General features: G+C 42.0%; 1 protein-coding gene across 2 annotated transcripts in view; it reads right to left on the bottom strand.

Moving 5' to 3' along the window:
• The window catches only part of ACAD9 (acyl-CoA dehydrogenase family member 9), a 58,701-nt gene that overhangs the window by 8,886 nt on the left and 31,269 nt on the right, over nucleotides 1-18,546 (bottom strand). For both annotated transcript variants that reach the window (XM_019536968.1, XM_019536967.1), the window contains exons 9-15: nucleotides 17,363-17,438; nucleotides 15,261-15,331; nucleotides 14,730-14,849; nucleotides 12,663-12,791; nucleotides 6,150-6,229; nucleotides 4,621-4,744; nucleotides 1,161-1,238 (exon numbers count right to left, since the gene is read on the bottom strand). In XM_019536968.1, the coding sequence (XP_019392513.1) occupies nucleotides 1,161-1,238; nucleotides 4,621-4,744; nucleotides 6,150-6,229; nucleotides 12,663-12,791; nucleotides 14,730-14,849; nucleotides 15,261-15,331; nucleotides 17,363-17,438 (678 nt within the window). The remainder of the gene's footprint in view (nucleotides 1-1,160; nucleotides 1,239-4,620; nucleotides 4,745-6,149; nucleotides 6,230-12,662; nucleotides 12,792-14,729; nucleotides 14,850-15,260; nucleotides 15,332-17,362; nucleotides 17,439-18,546) is intronic.

Below are 18,546 nucleotides of genomic sequence, written 5' to 3'. Positions count from 1 at the left end.
TGACCCCAGTATTCTTTCCTGCCATGGCAGGGGGTCAGACTAGATGATCTACTCAGGTCCCTTCCGACCCTAGAAACTATGAAACTAGGACCGTACTCAGCAAGAGAACGAAGCTCCACAGCTGACTTAGTTGTACAAGATGACTAAAGGAACTAGGATGAGCTTAAGGAAGGGATAGGATGACAAAGGGAACGTGTGGCTCTTCAGTTAAAGGGGTGATATAATAAGCTGTGGTTTTGCGGTCCTCAGGCTGGAGGGTGGAGGGTGTTTGGTTTCTTCAGCTTTTGGGCTTTGGTGGTTGCCACACGGGGCCGAGAAGGAATTTTTCCCCCCTCCTGTTGCTATGTGCATCAGGAGCTCTGTTCTTCCTCAGAAACATTGGATGTTGGCTGTAGACAGACTGGAGATTTTGACTGGGATGTGCCAGTGCTTCATGCAGGGTCTGCTCCTTTACTCAGGGTCTGACTAATTGCCATATTTGGGATCAGGAAGCAATTTCACTCAGATCAGCATGGACTGTGGAGGTTTCTCTTCTCCTCCATAGTGGGGGAGGGGAGGGATAAATGACTTGTCCGCCTTCCTTGGATTTCAAGAATATTTTAACACTCACTTCCTGTCCTTGCAGTGGCAGGTTGTTGACAGTACCTTGGTGCCCATTTTGCCTTTGGCATGTTAGGGAGTTTTTGGTGTTTTGGGGCAACATGCATGGTAGTTGCTCATGGGGGTGTTCATGCAGTTTTTAGAACAGGTTAAATGTGCGTAGCATGGTTTAGACAGGGATATGTCTGCCTTCTGCAGGGGGTTGGACTAGACCTCCTGAAGACCCTTCCAGTCCAACTCCTGTATTCTGCAGAATAGGACACTCTCTTGGGAAGGAGAAAAATGTGGGTTTCAGTCTTTATTCCAGTGAATGTGTAAGTATTTTAAATTAAGTAGCTCTTAGGGCTGCAGAGACTCCTTGCCTACCTTTTGGCAGCTGATTTAAGAAAAAACTGCTATTTTTGTATAGGCTGCCCACCACCAACTGAAGCAATGGTGTATCATTCTGCAAAATGTCAGGCAGGAACATGGGTCTTTCGAGGAAGCAAAACCTTTTTATATTCCCCTGAGCATTCTGATAAGTTTTGCCAAGTTGTAAAAATGCAAAGAAACCAGATTACCTTTCCAAACCTCCTCAGCAAAGCTTCCACTGTCACTCCAAAAAAATATATATTTTCTTCAAGTAGCTTGCCACTTTCCTATAAGAAAAACCAGAACATGTAGTAGAAATAATTAATGAATCTTAGATCCACCTTATACAAGTACTCTAAGAAATGACAGACGTGCTTCTTAAACAACTACACAGTCATGGGACTAGCTATCCCTTGCGGATGTACTAGAAGGCAGCAGCAACTGTCATGAACTGCACTAGCTACTTCTAAATGTTTTTTAAATTTATGAAAGACCAAGGGGAATGTGAAGCTCAGTCCATTTAAAGCACCTTAACTGCTGCTGTACAAATGGGAAAGAAAAAAGAGAAGACAGACAGTTACATAAAAGGAAAGGAAATGCTGGCCTGATCCCCACCAATTCTACTGATAACATTAGGTATAGGCCCACACACAGCACATGACCAACTATGCCAAAAAAACAAAAAACCGTGGCGAATTTGGGGCTTCTTTATTTTTAAATAAAACAGTTGATTTAACAAGTGCCACTTTGTTCTTGGGAGTCATTTTGCAGGCACTTATTTTATTTCAACTGCTCTTCCATGAAATGCACAGACACACATGTGGAAAAACATGATATTTTTATTGCCTCATTTAACATTTTAGTATTCGCAGGACTTTTTATAATTTCTTATGCTAGGGAAAAGGACCAGCATCCTTAGCTAACATTAGTTATCTTCAGTAAGACTAGTGTCTGTGATCAAATGCCATATGCTTTGAAGATCCTGAGAATCATGATTTTCCGATGCTAGATCTTTTTCTCTCAATCCCTGGCACCCAGCAGAAAAACTCTGAACATAGAAAGTTTGACTTGCAGTAATTAGGGCTGTGCAATATTTCAACAGGTGTTTCATTTTTAAGCTGTTTTAATGTGTTTCGAGCTTGAAACAGTGAAATTGAAATGAAACAAAATGCTTTGGAACAGCTTCAAAACAAAATGAGGGCACTTGAAATGTTTTGAAATTTCTAAATGTTTCGAGTTTTGAAGCAGGCCAGTGGCAGGAGGCAGGGGAGAGCCAGGGCTGCACTCTGAGTGGCTCCACCAGCCCCACAGAGCTGAGCCTGGCGGCGGGAGGTGGCGGAGGAGCCAGTGGTGGAGCCACTCCGAGTGGAGCCCTCGTCAGTGGCTCTCTGCCGCCTCCTGCTGCCAGGCTCAGCTCCGTGGGGCTGTGGAGCCTCCCACTGCGGGACTGAGTTCAATGGGGCTGGCGGAGCTGCTTGGAGTGCGGCCCTGGCTCTGAGCACAGCCCTGGCGAGCACAGCCTGGCACGGTGGGCTCCGCAACCCCCCAGAGCTGAGCCTGGCAACAAGCCGTGGAAATCCAGAGCCACTCGGAGAGCACTCCACTGCCTCCAGGCTCAGCTCTGTGGGGCTGCGGAGCCCCCTGCACTGAGCTGTGCGTTATTTATAAATAAATACAAAATATTTATTTTTATATATTTAAATATAAATAAATAAAAATATAACTTCGTCTCCAACAGTCTTCAGTACAAACTATGAATGACAGTCTAAAGCCAAAACCTTGTGATTTACCACAGTTCATTGGGCTGCTTTAAGCAGCAGTCAACAGGATTTCAAGCCACAGAGACCCTACAGCTCAGCATTGCTCTGTATTGCTCAGATATCCTCGACAAAAGATCCATGTGCTATTTAGCCCCCCACTCATGACTGGAACCAAGTGTTATATGCAGATGAGGCACAGGGCAACCTGATCTGGCTCTACCTCATGGAGGGAGGGGCCACACTAATTATATATGTGCCAGGCTGCGGGGGCAACAGATGGATTCTGGGTGAAACGTATTCAATGTCATGGCTCACCATGACTTGAAAAAGAGTCAGTGGTGAAGAAGACTGTGCTTATTAGGCATGACCATATACTTTATTCTGATACACTACACAAAACTATTATTGGGGGGTTCCCATCAGCATGTTTGTCAAATGTGGGCCATGTGTTTTATAGTCATGCTTAGTGTTGACTGCATTTAATCTACTTCATGGTTTGTTTCCATTGCTGAGCACATGCTGTTTTTGGCAACAGTTTAATAACAAGCAATGGATTTAGTGAGATTTCCTTGTATGTAATTATAAGGGCTTTTTCCCTCATACCAATTGGGTGGAAGTGTCTTGTATTCCGGCAAATATGGTAATATACCACCCACAGTGAAAACAGTCTGTTGCAGTAAAAAGTACAAGTAACATCTGCTCATGCCTGTGACAGTGGAGATCAGGATGTACCTACCTAGGGGTAATCTTGCATTATTAAGCTCCCCTACATAAGCTGAATGTTAGCAAGCCCTTATATCCAAGCGCTATCCGGATCTAAAAAGTATTACCTGGAGGACTAAAGTATTTCACATATGATAAAAAACAGCTTGCTGCATTTTCTTATGATGGGCCACCAAAACTGTATTCTACTTTGCTGCTGTAACCAGGTCAAATTTGTGCCACTGTACCAAGGTAGCTATTTACAGTATAAGGCAGTCCTTCTGACCATACATAAAATAGAAATCCTTATCTAGGACCAAAGTATTATTAAACAGGAGAGCAATTAAAGAAAGGGCAGGTGCAGTGAGCAAACTGGCATTGTGGGTGTACAAAAGATGAACAAGAAAATGCTTCTGCTGTGATTGATACAGAGTTAGTACACCCCAAATGTCATTTTCCTGTAAATGCCTAGTTTGTACACTACAACAAGAGTGGTCAACCTGAAGCATGCAAACCACAAGTGGCACAGCAGCCTCTGTGTGGGACACATAACAGATCAGGGAGGAGACAAGAACATAGCAATAGATACAGGATTTCACTGAGAACCATTTGAGACTGCAACAGGAGTATTTTTTGTAGGAGCAATATCTGGTAAAAATAGGATCACTGTACGCATTTCTGACACACAAAATTTGGAGATACAGCAGTTGCCAAACACAGAACTGCACAGGGCAGCAGCAGTTCAGCTCTAGCAGGCAATTGGGCAAAATTTAAAAAAAAGAAGGCAAATACTCAATTTATCAGGTAAATACTTGTTTTAGAACACATCTTAACATTTTTATAACCCTTTCACCTAAACAACATACATCACATGTGCATAAAGTCCTCAGTCCTGCAGTGACTTATATGCCTGTAACTTCAGAAACTTGAGTAGGTCCCATTCAGTTTAACTGGCCTACTCGTATGCTTAAAGCAAGCTACACTGGGATGTAATTCCATAACAAGCAATGGAAGGACCTCCCCCCCTCCATTCCCCCAGTAAAGATGTGGAAAGCCAGATTATCTTCGGGTACCACTTGTCTCAAGATAAATAAACTGCAATCTGGTAACACTGGCCATTAGGTGTTTGGGTTTCTGGGTTTTGTTTTGTTTGGGGTTTGTTTGTTTGTTTTTTGGGGGGGTGGGGAGGAGGGAGGTTGTTACTTACCTCTAGGCTGGGATGCATCACACCCTTATCACCAACCAGTCCTAAATCAACTTTTTTGCCTACTGAGTCCCGGAATTGTCCTAGAAATACTGTCATGAATGTAGCCTTCCGTTGCCTGCTTTCCCTGAAGAATTTGCAAAAACAATGCAGTGAAGACTACATTTGCCCCTCAGCCCCCATCACATGCATAGGAAAAGAACTAGGTGACAGGGGAGAGAAAATAAAAAACAACATATACACAAGAAGTTGCATGCTAAACAAAGAGCTAGTATGAAGCAGGGACCTGAACATTTTTAACTGGTTTGTGCAAGTCCCATCTCTGACAAACTGGACAAGTTTCTTTCCCTGAAACAACTCCTCGTTGCTCCATTTCTGCTGAATGGTGATGACACTGGTGTTCGGCTTTGAGCTACTGCAAGCTCTTTGGAGCAGACTGGTCTTGCTTTTGACTGCCAATGTAGCTGCAAAGCTGTACCAGCTGTCACATTTGTACCGGCTCAGCATAAAACAAACTGTGTGTTGTACTAGGTTCAAGCAGCGACAAGCACACCGAATGCTTCACAAAACCATCAAACACCACCAGCATTTCTCAATTTTTCTAGACTCAGGGTACCCTCTATAACATCTTTAAAAATTGGCAGCACCCCAGTTGAGAACAACTACTGTGCTGCTTCAGCTGAACCCAGGACATTGCTGCTACAACTGTACCTCATGCGCAGTCAGGTGAGCCTAACGCAGGCAGGAGAGCCCCCTCTTGCTAACGGTTCCACCTGCCCCATGCACCTGGTTCTGAGAGGAGTGTAGGAGGCCAGATTTGGAAGGGCTGTGGTAGAACCAGGTGCCCCTACCTCCTCATTTGGTTGTTTACAAGGCATGCAAAGCTGCTCAGCCTGGCTGCTGCAGCAATGGCACCAGCACTGTGACATCCCTGCAAAGCTCTCACACAGCAACCTGGTTGAGAAATGCTGCTTTATACTGTGCAATTTGGTTAGCAGGTATACAATATGCTAGGAGACAGAATGCTAAGCTATCCTGCCAAAGATATGAGCATTATATTTCAGAGAGGTTAGTATAGTCCATAGATAGGAGGTATAGCCACTTTTCCTATGGAATCTAGATAGTAGATACCAGAGTTCTCTTATGACTGACTTTTGGATGCTACAGCTATCTTTCAACAAGGTTAGATGTTAAGAATATTAGTAAATATGATTTACTAATTACAAGTATTACAGGAAAGACTTGCATCTTAGTCCATCCACATAAACTTGAGCCTTGTAATATGTGGGTTTTTTAAGTTTCTAAAATACTGGTTAACATTCTAAAATGTACATATGTTGCTTATTAACAAAAAGCATCAAGTACTGCTGAACTGCCTTCTACACAACATTGAGGTTGGTTGAACAAAACTCTTTATCCAGTTTCCGATTACAAAAATCTCTGCTTTCACCTACTGCTAACTGAACAGTTTACTGATTATCAGTTGTAGTTAGAGGCAAATTAAGGATATAAGCAAGAAAAAAAAAACATACTTTATTCTTTTAGTTAAGATTTTGCCTGCATACTGCATACCCGTCAGAGCAATATATGGTCGTAGAACTTCATTTGTTCCCTGTAAGAGATGGTACAAACAGTCATCACCATGTCCCAAACATTTTAGAACTAAAAATCTAGACATACCAGGTGCATTTTTTTAAATAACCTTGCCTAAAACTAATTTGCAATTTTTATATGTCTGGTGTGTTCCATTGCCCAAACTGTGAAGGCCTGCCTCTGATCATAAATTCTCTACATAACACACTTAAATTGTTCACACATCTTCTAAGTTACACATATTTTATGCAGTTCCAGTTTAGAGTAGCCATAATTAATCCACAGTACATCATTGCTAGATCTGATGGATACTATTCTGTTTTCAAGGAGAGATGAATGAGCTGCATATAATAATAAGAATTAATGGAAGAGTCCCTTTTCCTTGAAGCCACTGAGCTATTTTTGGTTTGAAACCAAACATCTCTGGTGTTCAATGAAATTTTTCAGTCCTCCACATTGCATAGACATGCCATACAAGTTTCACTTTTTTTAAATACTGAAAAATAAGATAACCCCCCAATAATTAGATTTTATATATGGAAAATTTATAAATTTGTTCTATTTTTCTAGGTATAGAATCTAATTATAGAAGGTTTCCCTTTAATTTGTCCCCCTCTTATTGCTACAACAGGGAAAATAAATCTGGGGGGGCAAGTCGCCTCCTTTCCTCTGCACCCTCCCTCCCAGCTTCTTCTCCCTGCAGCCCCTTCCCACCCCTGCTTAATATCCGACTCTGCTTTCCCTGAGCACATGGAAGTGAGGAGCAAATTTGAAAACACTGACCATGAAAATAAACATAGCTGCAGTAATTTGCACATGGTACCCATAGACCAAGGTCATCCAGAATTGATGCATTTTACCTTTTTTTTTTAATTACTGCAATTTTTAGCACAGCATTTTTGTACTTACTGAGACCTAGTACAAACCATTTTTTTGGGAAACTTTTTCATGTTTCAAGGTCAGATGAAATCTGAATCAGTCTGAATCATTCAAGAACTATATGTGGCCCTGCTACTGGCAAGTATCTTCCACCCCAGCTTGGAGCTCCAGATACTTCCAAATCCTTTAGCAGGCATCCTACATGCAGACCCAAGACTGGAGGCTTGGATGCCCCTGAGTTTTGCTTGGCCTTAACGGTACAGCCACAGAAGTAAGCTAGGGACTATACACGACATTAGTCCAAAGCCAAAAGGCTCATAGTTTACCACACAGTTCATTGGGCTGGGCCCCAGCAGTCAACAATGTTTCAAGCTATGGTGATCTGCACTGCTCAACGTATGTATATTCCAGATTGCTGCGTCCCCCCCGCCCCCCGAGCATCCATGTGCTAATTACCACCTCCCCACACACACTCATAACTGGAACTGGGTGTTCTTGTCAAGTCCTGGAATCTTCCAAAAATGTACATACCGATGAGGCGCAGGGCAACCTGGTCCGCCCACCTCAGGGATGGTGGGGCCACACTAAGCATACATACCAAGCTCAAAGAGGTGATGACAGAGGTTCTGAGTGAACTGTTTGGGGCCCCACTTGGTGATGTTTCCCAGAAATTTAAGACTGGTAAAGAAACAATCACTGGAAGTGGGAAGGAAAGGTAAAAGGTACAGCTCAGCTGTGGGAGTGAAGAGGAAGTCAAAATGTATACAATGGAGTAGCTCACTATGACTTGAAAAAGAGTCAGCACTGAGGGGGACCACACTCAATGGGCACTACCATATATCTTATTCAGATGAGCTGCACTAACTTATCCTTGTGGTAGAGTCCTATCAGCATGTTTACTCAATGTGGGCCTTGTGTTTTAAAGTTATGCTCAGTGTTGACTACATTTAATCAACTTCATGGTTGGTTTCTATTGCTAGGCACATGGTGCTTTTGGCAGCAGATCAATGAGAAACAATGTATTTAATGAGGTCTATGCAAATGTAAGACAAGAGGCTTTTATCCCCAGCCTGACGGGGAGGCGGGGGAGAAATGGAGCTCATCTCGCATTCCAATAAATAAGGTAAACAAAGCAATTAAAGTGTCACCAACTACAACAGGTGTTTGATCTACAAGATAACTGTTAAAGCACTGTAAAACCAACACGCCTTTGTGCCACAGATTTAGTTTCTTTATTATACTGCTCTGAAAGTCTATTTTAATCAAAATCCACTTTCCTCTTCCATGGTTGCATTTCAGAAAATGATTTCAAGCTGGAATACATAATCTTATCCTGCACTAAATGTATTGGCTTTTACATTCAAATTGGATTGTTATGCTTTCCACAACCAGGCCTCAAAGCTTATACTGCTACCACTGATTTGGAGAGCTTCATAAGGCTATGCTAATATACTTGGAATTTTCCTTGAAGGAAGACAGAAGTGAATAAAAATGCTGTAGTAAATGTAAGCACTCTGTTCCTGCAGGATGGGCTGCTGTGTTTGATAATGTCTTGCAAGGGCAAGACTACACCAAGTGAGATGCATTTGTTGCTCAAACTTTTTTTTTCTCTCCAGATATAAAGGAAAACATTTTTTGAACTTGTTGAATGAGGCCCTTGACATACAAATAGATCACTGTGGAGCATGTAGACATGCACAACCCCCTGGAGGGAGCACAACAAAGTCACTGCAAAGGCAACTCACTCTCCACCCCTAGGCAGCACTTCAGTGAGCAAGACAGGCCCCACTGATAGGCTTGCCAGATAAGCTGAAGCCATTGCAGCCCTATAAGCCATTGCCCACAAGGTCTTCCAGGAGGCTCTGGCTGGCAAGGGAAACTGGATGCATGGCCAACCCTGCCAGAGCTCTGCAGTTCTGGCTGCTGCAAAAGACATTGCTGTGGCAATCACAGCGATGATGGCAGGGTTCCTTGCAGGACTCCCTGATGACTCACTAGCTGGGCAGGCTGTAATGGAGCAATCTGTGCTCTCTCCCTCCCTCCTCCTTGGAGGATTGGAAGCAAAGTGGGGGGAAAAGAGTACAGTGGGGCACTGGGGGTCCAAGTACATTGTATATATGTAAGACACCCTCATGGCCCCAAAGGGAGACAGCCTTCTATCTTCAGCTCCCTCTGTGCAAAAATTAAGTTTATTTCCTACCTACGGGGACTTTTACCATCTTGTACCATCTATACTTTTTCCAGAGCCTGATGAAGGGACTTTGATCCTGAAAGCTTTCAGAAAAGGACAGTTTTCTTGCGATTTCCCAGTTGGTCCAATTAAAAGGTATCATTCTGGAACCAAGAATTCTAGTTTTTTGTACGTCTTCTTGTCTCAGACCAACATGGCTACCAAGTACACGCCTTGTATACATGTTAAAATTTGGTGCAGAAACATTTTCACATGACAAAAGCTGCTGTCTAAAATAGCAACATTTTTGTCATAGATCTGCCATATATGCTGCTTTAGCATGACAAGCGGCGTAAACACACACCTTTTGTCATGTTAAAACAGCATTTAGAGAACAGAAAATGAGATTTCAATCAGAGAAAAACAAACTGCAGGAGAAAGAGATGTTGAAAGCCAGAGCCCATAAAATATATCCTATGAACATCGTTTTAGCCTTGCAGGACAACTATACACCATCCATTACAAGAAAGTTTCTTCACACTTTACCTAACACAAACCACATGTACTGCGGGCTAACAGAATGACTATTGGCTTGGGTTTTTCAAAGTGGAGACATTTTTACTTTGTACACAGAAAGGGAACTGTGTAAGGCTGTTATTCTCTCAGTCCCTAACTAGTTGCAGTAAATTACCATTATTTCCAAACTTTGAGAGCAAAATAATTGTCTTTTTGAATTTCTAATAGCAAACATCAATATGATGAAGTATGCTTCATTCAGTTGGCAGAAACCCATGAAGTTGATCATGTTATTAGATGCTGCTTGACTCCTGTCCCAGCAAATCACAATATTCAGAGTATTCCGTACATTTCTGCCAACCTTTTACTAGCACTATACACTGAATATGAACAAAATATCAAGTAGTATCAAGTGGAGTGCCCCAGGGGTCGGTCCTCAGGTTGTTTTTGTTCAATATCTTCATTAACTACCTGCAAGATGGGATGGAGCACACCCTCAGCAAGTCTGCAGATGGCACCAAGCCGGGGGCAATGGTAGATATGCTGGAGGGTAGGGCTAGGATTCAGAGTGACCTAGACAAATTGGAGGACTGGGCCAAAAGAAATCTCATGGACTGCATCCACATGTGTGTGGCTGTTTGGTTCCCCAGGGACAACTAGCAGCAGAGCACCTTCTACTTCTACTCTTTTACGAGGAGGGTGGTGAAGCGCTGGAACAGGTTACCTGTGCCACATACCCTCTGGTACACAGCAGGTTACCATGGGAAGAATCCCATGCACCTCTACAGCCTGTGGACTGACTGGCCAAACAGCAGCTCTGCAGAAAAGGACCTGAGGGTTCAATAACCCCATCTGGAGTGCTGTGTCCAGTTTTGGGCACCCACTACAGAAAGTTGGAGAGAGTCCAGTGGAGAGCAATGAAAACAGTTTAGGGGCTGGGGCACATGACTTATGAAGAAAGGCTGAGGGAGCTGGGTTTATTTTGTTTGGGGAGGAGAAGACTGAGAGGGGATTTGATAGCAGCCTTTAACTACCTGAAAGGGGGTACCAAAAAGGATGGAGCTACACTGTTCTCAGTGGTGACACATGACAGAACAAGAAGCAATGGTCTCAAGTTGCAGCAAGGGAGGTTTAGGTTAGATATTAGGAAAAACTCTTTTACGAGGAGGGTGGTGAAGCACTGGAACAGGTTACCCAGAGAGGTGGTGGAATCTCCATCCTTGGAGGTTTTTAAGGCTCAGCTCGAGAAAGCCCCATTTGGGATGATCTAGTTACGGATGGCCCTGCTTTGAGTAGGGGGTTGTACTAGATGACCTCCTGAGGTCCCTTCCAATCTTAATTTTCTATGATTCTATGAAAATTCTAAGAAACTGAAACCTCAATCTATGTACAGACAATAAATTTTACAATCCAAGTACTACCACTACGGGACCTGAATCTGTTCAGCCCCCACAAGAAAAGGCTGAGGGGGGATCTAGTGGCCATTTACAAACTAGTCAGGGGGGACCAGCAGGCACTGGGGGAGTCCCTGTTCCCCCGAGTACTGCCATGAATGACTAGGAATAACAGTTCAAAATTGGGACTAGACAATTTCTTTTCATTCTTCTGTTATTGTCTGGCAAGATACTGTGATGGAGAGAGAAATAACTGATCCCCCATGACCTGGCAAGCCCTCTATAAACAGGTTTGACTGCAAAAACCGTATGCATCTGTTTCCATATGTTGGTAGTGGAGAAACTTCTGACCTAATTATTAGGATTTGCAGACAAGACTGAAGAGAAAATCCATTCAGTTTGGAGGGTACCACTGAAAAGTTTAAAGAAAAGACTAACACCACCTCCAAGCCAATGTTGAAGTTATCCTGTATTTAGTTGGACCAGAAAGTTTCCTTTCCTTCTCTTTACTATCGAAGAGGATCAACTGCCAATTTTATCCTTTTGCTTGGGGCTTTATTAGTTGGTCACTGTATTAGTTCCCATTTTGCAATTGATAGTGGAATTCACTACAGTTAACTTAATGAATCAATCCCTCCCCCCCTTCCCTCCCAAAACAACAGGCCTGGGAGATTCAATTCTAGGATGTTTTAAATTGTGGTTCAGAACTTTTGTTACCCTTTTAAAATAGACACTGATCTCAAACACTAGAAATAACCATCTTTTGTGAAACCTCTAGCATTTTTTCTAGATTTCTTAACAAATTTCTTACCCTTGTATTAAAAGCAATACCTCACATGACAAAGAATAAATACAGAGGAAAAGAAGTAACATAATATCTTTGCTATATTACTAAAAGTTTATCCTTATTAGTCTCCTTAAACATGCTTGTTTTATCAGCACTCAGAATATGCAGTGAAAGACAATTTGCATCATGTGAGCTAATTCACATCAAGTTTTAGCTAAAAAGTTTAAATTATGCATTTATAACTTCCTTAAATTTGAATCCCTTGGTTACTCTCAATGTCAAACCTGGAACAGCTACTAGCATTTTGGTCAATATAGTCAGACTTTTAAAAATATTTTAAGAGGTGTTAATTACAAAAATATCATTGTTCCACATCAATCCCTTTCTTCAGGCACAGATATGGCAGTTCCAATGTGCCCCAAAAGGAGACATTTCTTCAGTTTCTTCCTTAGACTCTTCACATCCTACAGCCTTTACTTTGGGAGCATTCCTTTCTCTAAAGCAAGACTGGTAATTTCCAAGGGCTTAATTCAACTTATCATAGTAAAAAATTTGCTAGCTCTACATGAAAGACATTAATGTGCTTCAGAGTCCACTCCAAAGGCAAATAGTACAGCGTCTGTTTTACTTCAGTCCAAATTTATGCCAATAATAGAAGGTGAATTAGTTCCAATTTACAAGAATAAAGAAGCATATTCATACTTGCCTCAAAGATCAGCAGAATCCTGCTGTCCCGGAGATAACGTTCATAGGGGTAATCCTTCATATAGCCAAGAGCTCCAAAAATCTGTAACGCTTCACTTACACACATCCAACAAGCTTCAGAACTAAACACCTGCCATGGATATAATGCTTTAATTACCCTTACAGCACCTGCCAACTTAAATACAAAACTTAATTCCTTTATTCTTATATCCTGTATTAAAAGTAGGGATAAAACTGCAATAATGAATTTAGATGAACTGTGTTTTTCAATATGTTGCAGTACCTTTTATCCCTGTTTAAATCTGTCTACCAGTGCTATGGATTATATACAGGATTGTATACAGGAAACATATTAGTCCATAAAACTCAATGCTCAAACTGAACAGTCATTCCAAACTCCTTATCACCAACGCAGCATACTATTTTTTACTAAATGGAAGAAAATGTGCCAACAGAATAACTGCCAGCATGCTTTAGAAATGATCCCTTGATAGAGGACTTAAAACTGTCTCAATAAAAGTAGCCACTTCTAGTCACAGAATAGGAAGCCAGATGGACAAAGAGACACTTCATAGCTCTTACTGTCCAAAAATCTCAAAGTGTCTTGAGTATAAAAATACTAGGCAATTTGTCATGGTTCTTTGTCATGCCCTTTGCTAGTTTTCATTTTTAAATCTTTATTCTTGGTAGTGGGTGGGGAAAGCATTTAATAGGCTAGAGATAGAATGTTGCCTTGTTAAATGGTCCCATGAGCAACTTCTTGGAGACCTCCCTGTGAATTCAGATGCACAGACAAAGAAAATATAGCTGACTCCTTTTGACAGTTTGTAAGGCAAACAATGCATATCTTAACAGGTGTTCTGTCTGAAGCAATAAGTAGGTATGCTCTTAATGCTGTAGAAACCTTTCAGTCCTCAAAAGGCATCCATATACTGCCCCCTGACCGGGCTAGGAAGTATGTCACAGTGAAACAAGGCATGTCTGCTCCAAGTGTAATCCCCCCATAGATGTAATGTAGTTACCTTTGAGTGATGCTCGGCATATGCCAATAAGCTCAGTTTCAGAAAAATGTATTGGTACACGTCCAGTGCTGTTCTAAGACAGCTACATTACTCTCTTTCACTGTGCAGTGCACACATACCATGCTTTGCTGTGGTACTCCCTAGTGAGGTGCAGAAATGCTCAAAGAAGCTTTTGCAACCAACAGCATTTAGAGGACTAGATTATGAATGCTTCATATATCAGGACTGCAGCACTAAATGTATCCTTCTAGCTACTGCCCGTGAAGACAGAGAGCAGGCCCGACTCATTCGTACATGGAAGAGGAGAGCTGCATTCTGCAACTGTCCTAGTCTCTGAGTTAATGTCAATGAAAACAGGCGTAACAGTTCCTTGTATTTCTCCAAGTACTGACCCTGTCTTGTAGCAGAGTCGGTACCTGGATAAGTATCTGGCTGCTATTATTCTTGACCACTGGCCACAACAGAAAGAAATCCAGGGTGACCCCCGCTATCTTCCTACTTGAATCCCTAATCCCTCAGTGATAGACCTGCACAAAGCAGAAAGATCCTCACAAGTCTCCTTTGTTCACCACCATAACTTCAGTCAATGCCAGACTGTTGACAGTGGAAAAACAGTTCTAGCCCGCTTGGTGGAGTGTCCATTTCTTGTACCCCTCAAATCTGATGTAACATTTAGTGTCTCCTTTATAAGAGCAGTTTGGGTATGGGCTGGGTTTCAGAAACTTTTGCTCTTCCCTACATGCCTAGAGTCTTAATATGGCTTTGTTAGTGCAGCTGTTCTAGTACTACTACTTTTTTTTAAAAAGAAGCTTATGTGTTGGTATGAAGAAGTTTCATATAAAGATGGCACCCTAAACTAATCTTCTTCAGGCTTACCACAGCAAGAAGTTAGGAAAAACAAGCATGCCCATTTTAATTCAGGTTACAGGATGATGAAGTGTCTCATACACAAGAACACAATATCAATTTGCAGCTAAAACTAAAGGCTTTAATCCAAATGATATTCTACAAGCATTAGGTCAGCCTTTCTAAGTAACATTTGCTACCTTGACCATGGCTGCTTCCAAAGAACAATCTGGCAGTCCTGGACCGTCCATCATTCTGGCAGTGAGATAAGCCATGCTCTCAATTACATATGCCTTCACAGTCATAAGAGCAAACTTTTCCTGTCAAACAGTAACCAAGGACAGAGAAACATTCATCAGGCATTCACGTAGACACAGAACTGTCAGTCAAGTCAGATGTCATAATAAAATTTACTTCACAACTAAATGGAACTCATATATATATTAAGAAATACAACTCAGAGTACCAGATGCAAATTATAATTTTCACAGAAACTTGAAAAGCTCTATATTTGACTAATAAATACTGCAAGACATTTCTAAACATCAGTGGAGAAGCCTGTTTTGACTAAACTTATGCAGATTGAACACCTGGCACGTAGTAATCTGGCAATAACTTGTACCAGCCACCGACAAACCTGGAAAACAACCAAAAAAATCTATCAACTAGCTCTTAACTCAGCATATAAATGATGGCAACCACATTTTTAACATGTTTTGGTTTCTGATTACCTGAATTAATCCAAAGTCACTCAGTTTCTTATTGAACTGTTTTCTTGTACAAGCATACTCTGCTGCCATTTCTTAAGAGAGGGAAAAAATCTTATAATTAAGTGCTATTTTAAAGCAATCTTAAGATATTTTTGAAAACAAAACTTATTTGTTCATGTAATCTCAACTATTTAAAAATAACATGCATCTACCATTTATTTTTTGTGAAAGAGCTTCATAGTAAGTAGTGACATCCTATTACTGTGCGAATTCACCAGTGATATGAGTGAAATTCATTTTAGAATTTAACAAAACTCATAAAGAAATGTACATGTCGATATACAAAGAGTATCTTTAGCTAAAAGAAGATCTTTAACCAAAACCAGAGCATAGTTGGTCAAAAATTTTCCAATGGGATGGTTTTCTATTGGAAAATGCTGATTTAACAGAAGTAAAACAGTCTGTAGGAGCATGCTGATACCATGGGAACTTTCAAGAGGAACCAAACAGGGAAGCTGGCCAGCTGATCAGCCTAGTTTCCTGGCAGCCTGTGCTGGCAGGCTACCAATGAAGCCAGTGAACTTAAAAAGCGTATTTCAGAAACACCAAAAACTGTTACTGCAGTAGGAATATTTCTGAGTTTTTGCAACCAATGTGAAAACTGGAGATTGAGTCTTTGTTCCAATTAGAAACAACTTTTATAAAGACCAAAACATTAGGGGTGAGGGTGAGTAGGATATAAATCCATTTCCAGGGCAGTTCTAATGGTGATTTGCATTATGACAGCAAATATATTGATATCACAGAATGGCCTATTTGCAAACCACCCTATTCCATACCAATCTTCCAGTGTAGTGCCAGTATTACAATTCCTCCAATATACTACTTGCTGGCATCTTCTTAAGTAGAACCATAAGGCAAATAAGTATTTAAACACAGGTTTGAAATGATAGTACAAGCAGGGTCGGGGTGACTGTTTTAAAGGAGTTTCAAGCTAAAAGAATAGGAAGATGTTCAACTATGTCCCCAGACAAAAAAAAAGAAAAATATATATCAACAGTTTTTATGATAAAATACCAAATACCCTAAAAACAAAGAAAACCTCTGAGATCTTTCTTTTAACCACTTTTGATATGCACTGGCAAAAGCTGATTTTAATAGGTTCAGTTACCACATTTACTTGACTACAAGATGACCCTGAATGTAAGACGACCCCCTAATAATTACATTCTATACATGAAAAATTGGAAAATTTATTATAAATTTTCCATGTATGGAATCTAATTATTGGATGATCATCTTGGATTCCCCCTCTCCCACTACTACAGGGGGTGGGGGAGAGAGGTGATGTAGGGGACACAGTGCTGTGGCAGGGCAGGCAGGGGGGTGGTAATGGGGCAGGCAATGGGGTGCAGGTAGTAGGGACAAGCAGCATGGAGATGATGGGGTAGGTTCCTGCTACAGGGCCAGGTTGGAGCCATGCTCCGTGTCTCAGGCTGCAGCAGGGATGGAGCCTGCCGGTGAGGAGCAAAGGTAAGGAGAAGCACAGCAGAGAGGGAGGGAGAGGAGGAAGCAGCCTTGGCGTGGTGGGGTCTGCAGGGGAGGAATGGCAGGGGGTGCAGGGGGTTGGCAGGTGGCATTTGTGGTTCCAACTGCAGCAGCAGCAGCTGCCTGCCCTTGCCCCTCCCCTCCCACCCCCCACCGCCTTGTGCTTGATTGTAAAAGCAAGGGGCTTTCTCCACTCCTCGTGTTAAATGGGGGGGGACCTCATCTTCTGAATAAATACAGTATATATAAAATGTAATCCCAAATTACTTCACAATGTTTCTCTGAGACTGAATGGCATACATACTATTTTCCATATTTGGCTGCTTTTAAAAATAAGCAAATACAACTTTTAAAGCCTACTCTATTAGGATCTTTACATCAGAACGGATTATCAGAACAGAATACTTCTATTTTGTATCAGCTGAAAAAACATAACATTTTACGGGCTGTATGTTGTTTTAAGAATTACAGATAGACTTTCTAGCTGATAACAATGCTGCAGTTCCAAGTGGGTTGGAAAAGGTAGAAACTGCAAGCTTCTCTTTTGTATGGCAAAACAAACAAACAACTTTTACCTATCAATTTCTTAATAATTCCTACAGATGCACTCCCCATGCTCATCCTTGAATTACTCAGGATATTCATAGCTACCTGCAAAGAAACACAGGTCATTAGTCAAGAGTTAACACTTTCAGTAAAGCATACTGTATTTTATAAAATGCAAATCTAATGCAGGTGAAACGAACTTCCCTTCAGACTTAATTGTGTGCATCTAAGAAAGGATACCCAATTTACTGAGAGTCGACTTGTTATCTACAGCTGTATCAGACACAGTACATTCCAAAGAATTTTCTTAGTGTGAAGGAATATGTACCAAACACCAACCAAATAGTAAGGTTTCAAAGACTGGGCTCCAAGGCTTGAAACAGATGTTGCTAAATGAAGCAGATCAATTGTGCCAGGATACATGAAGGCACAGCTGATCTGCTTCACTGGGCAACAAACACATTGCCCCTTGTCCCATTCATTGATCCTGCAGGAGAATGGCCACATGTTCCTCATTTCCAAGGGTGCACCCCAGATATTGGGGTTGCTAGAGATTGCAGGGGCTGTGGATCTGCAAGTGGGAAGCCCTGACTTTCCCTGCCTGTAGAGCCAGGGAACCAGGTCCAGTAGGCATTTTCTATACATTTAGATTTCACATGGCTAACAGAAGCCAGCTATGCAAACTAGTCAGCCTTTGCTTATCTTAGGGCCAGTTAACTCCCTGGAAACTTATGGACTGTGGTATCAGGACTCAGTTTGCCCATCTTTCACATCAGAAATGAAAGTGAGAAGGACAGAGTCACAAGGTTTGCCTGCCCCACTCTCAAACATGGCGCCCCACCCACAGCCCCATACCACGTAGGGAGTTTTGGCAAATTGTTGACCCAGTCCGCGACAGCTCAGCAAAACTCCTTATGTGGCCCTCCAGCTCAAATAATTGCCCCCATGTCCTACATCCATCTGATACACTCATGTCCCTCTCCTCTTGTAAGTTAGGAGGACACAGATGGCCATAAACTTCTTGGTATTAGACCTTAAATGCATTAGTTTGCACTTGTGTGCAGTTATCATCCACCCAGAGGGAGCCCATGGTTCCGGGCTCCACGCAGACAGAGCCCCTGGCTCTTGGCTGCGGGGGCTGCCTCTCCCTTTTTCAGGCTCTGGGGCCCGGGAGCATGGCCACCTCCCCTTGCGGGGTCTGCTCCCTACTGGG

The sequence above is a fragment of the Crocodylus porosus genome, unplaced genomic scaffold (assembly GCF_001723895.1).
Source record: "Crocodylus porosus isolate Cpor-Errol unplaced genomic scaffold, CroPor_comp1, whole genome shotgun sequence".
Classification (NCBI taxonomy): Eukaryota; Metazoa; Chordata; order Crocodylia; family Crocodylidae; genus Crocodylus; species Crocodylus porosus.
Note: the sequence above shows the minus strand (reverse complement) of the source record. Positions and strands in the feature narration are given on the sequence as shown.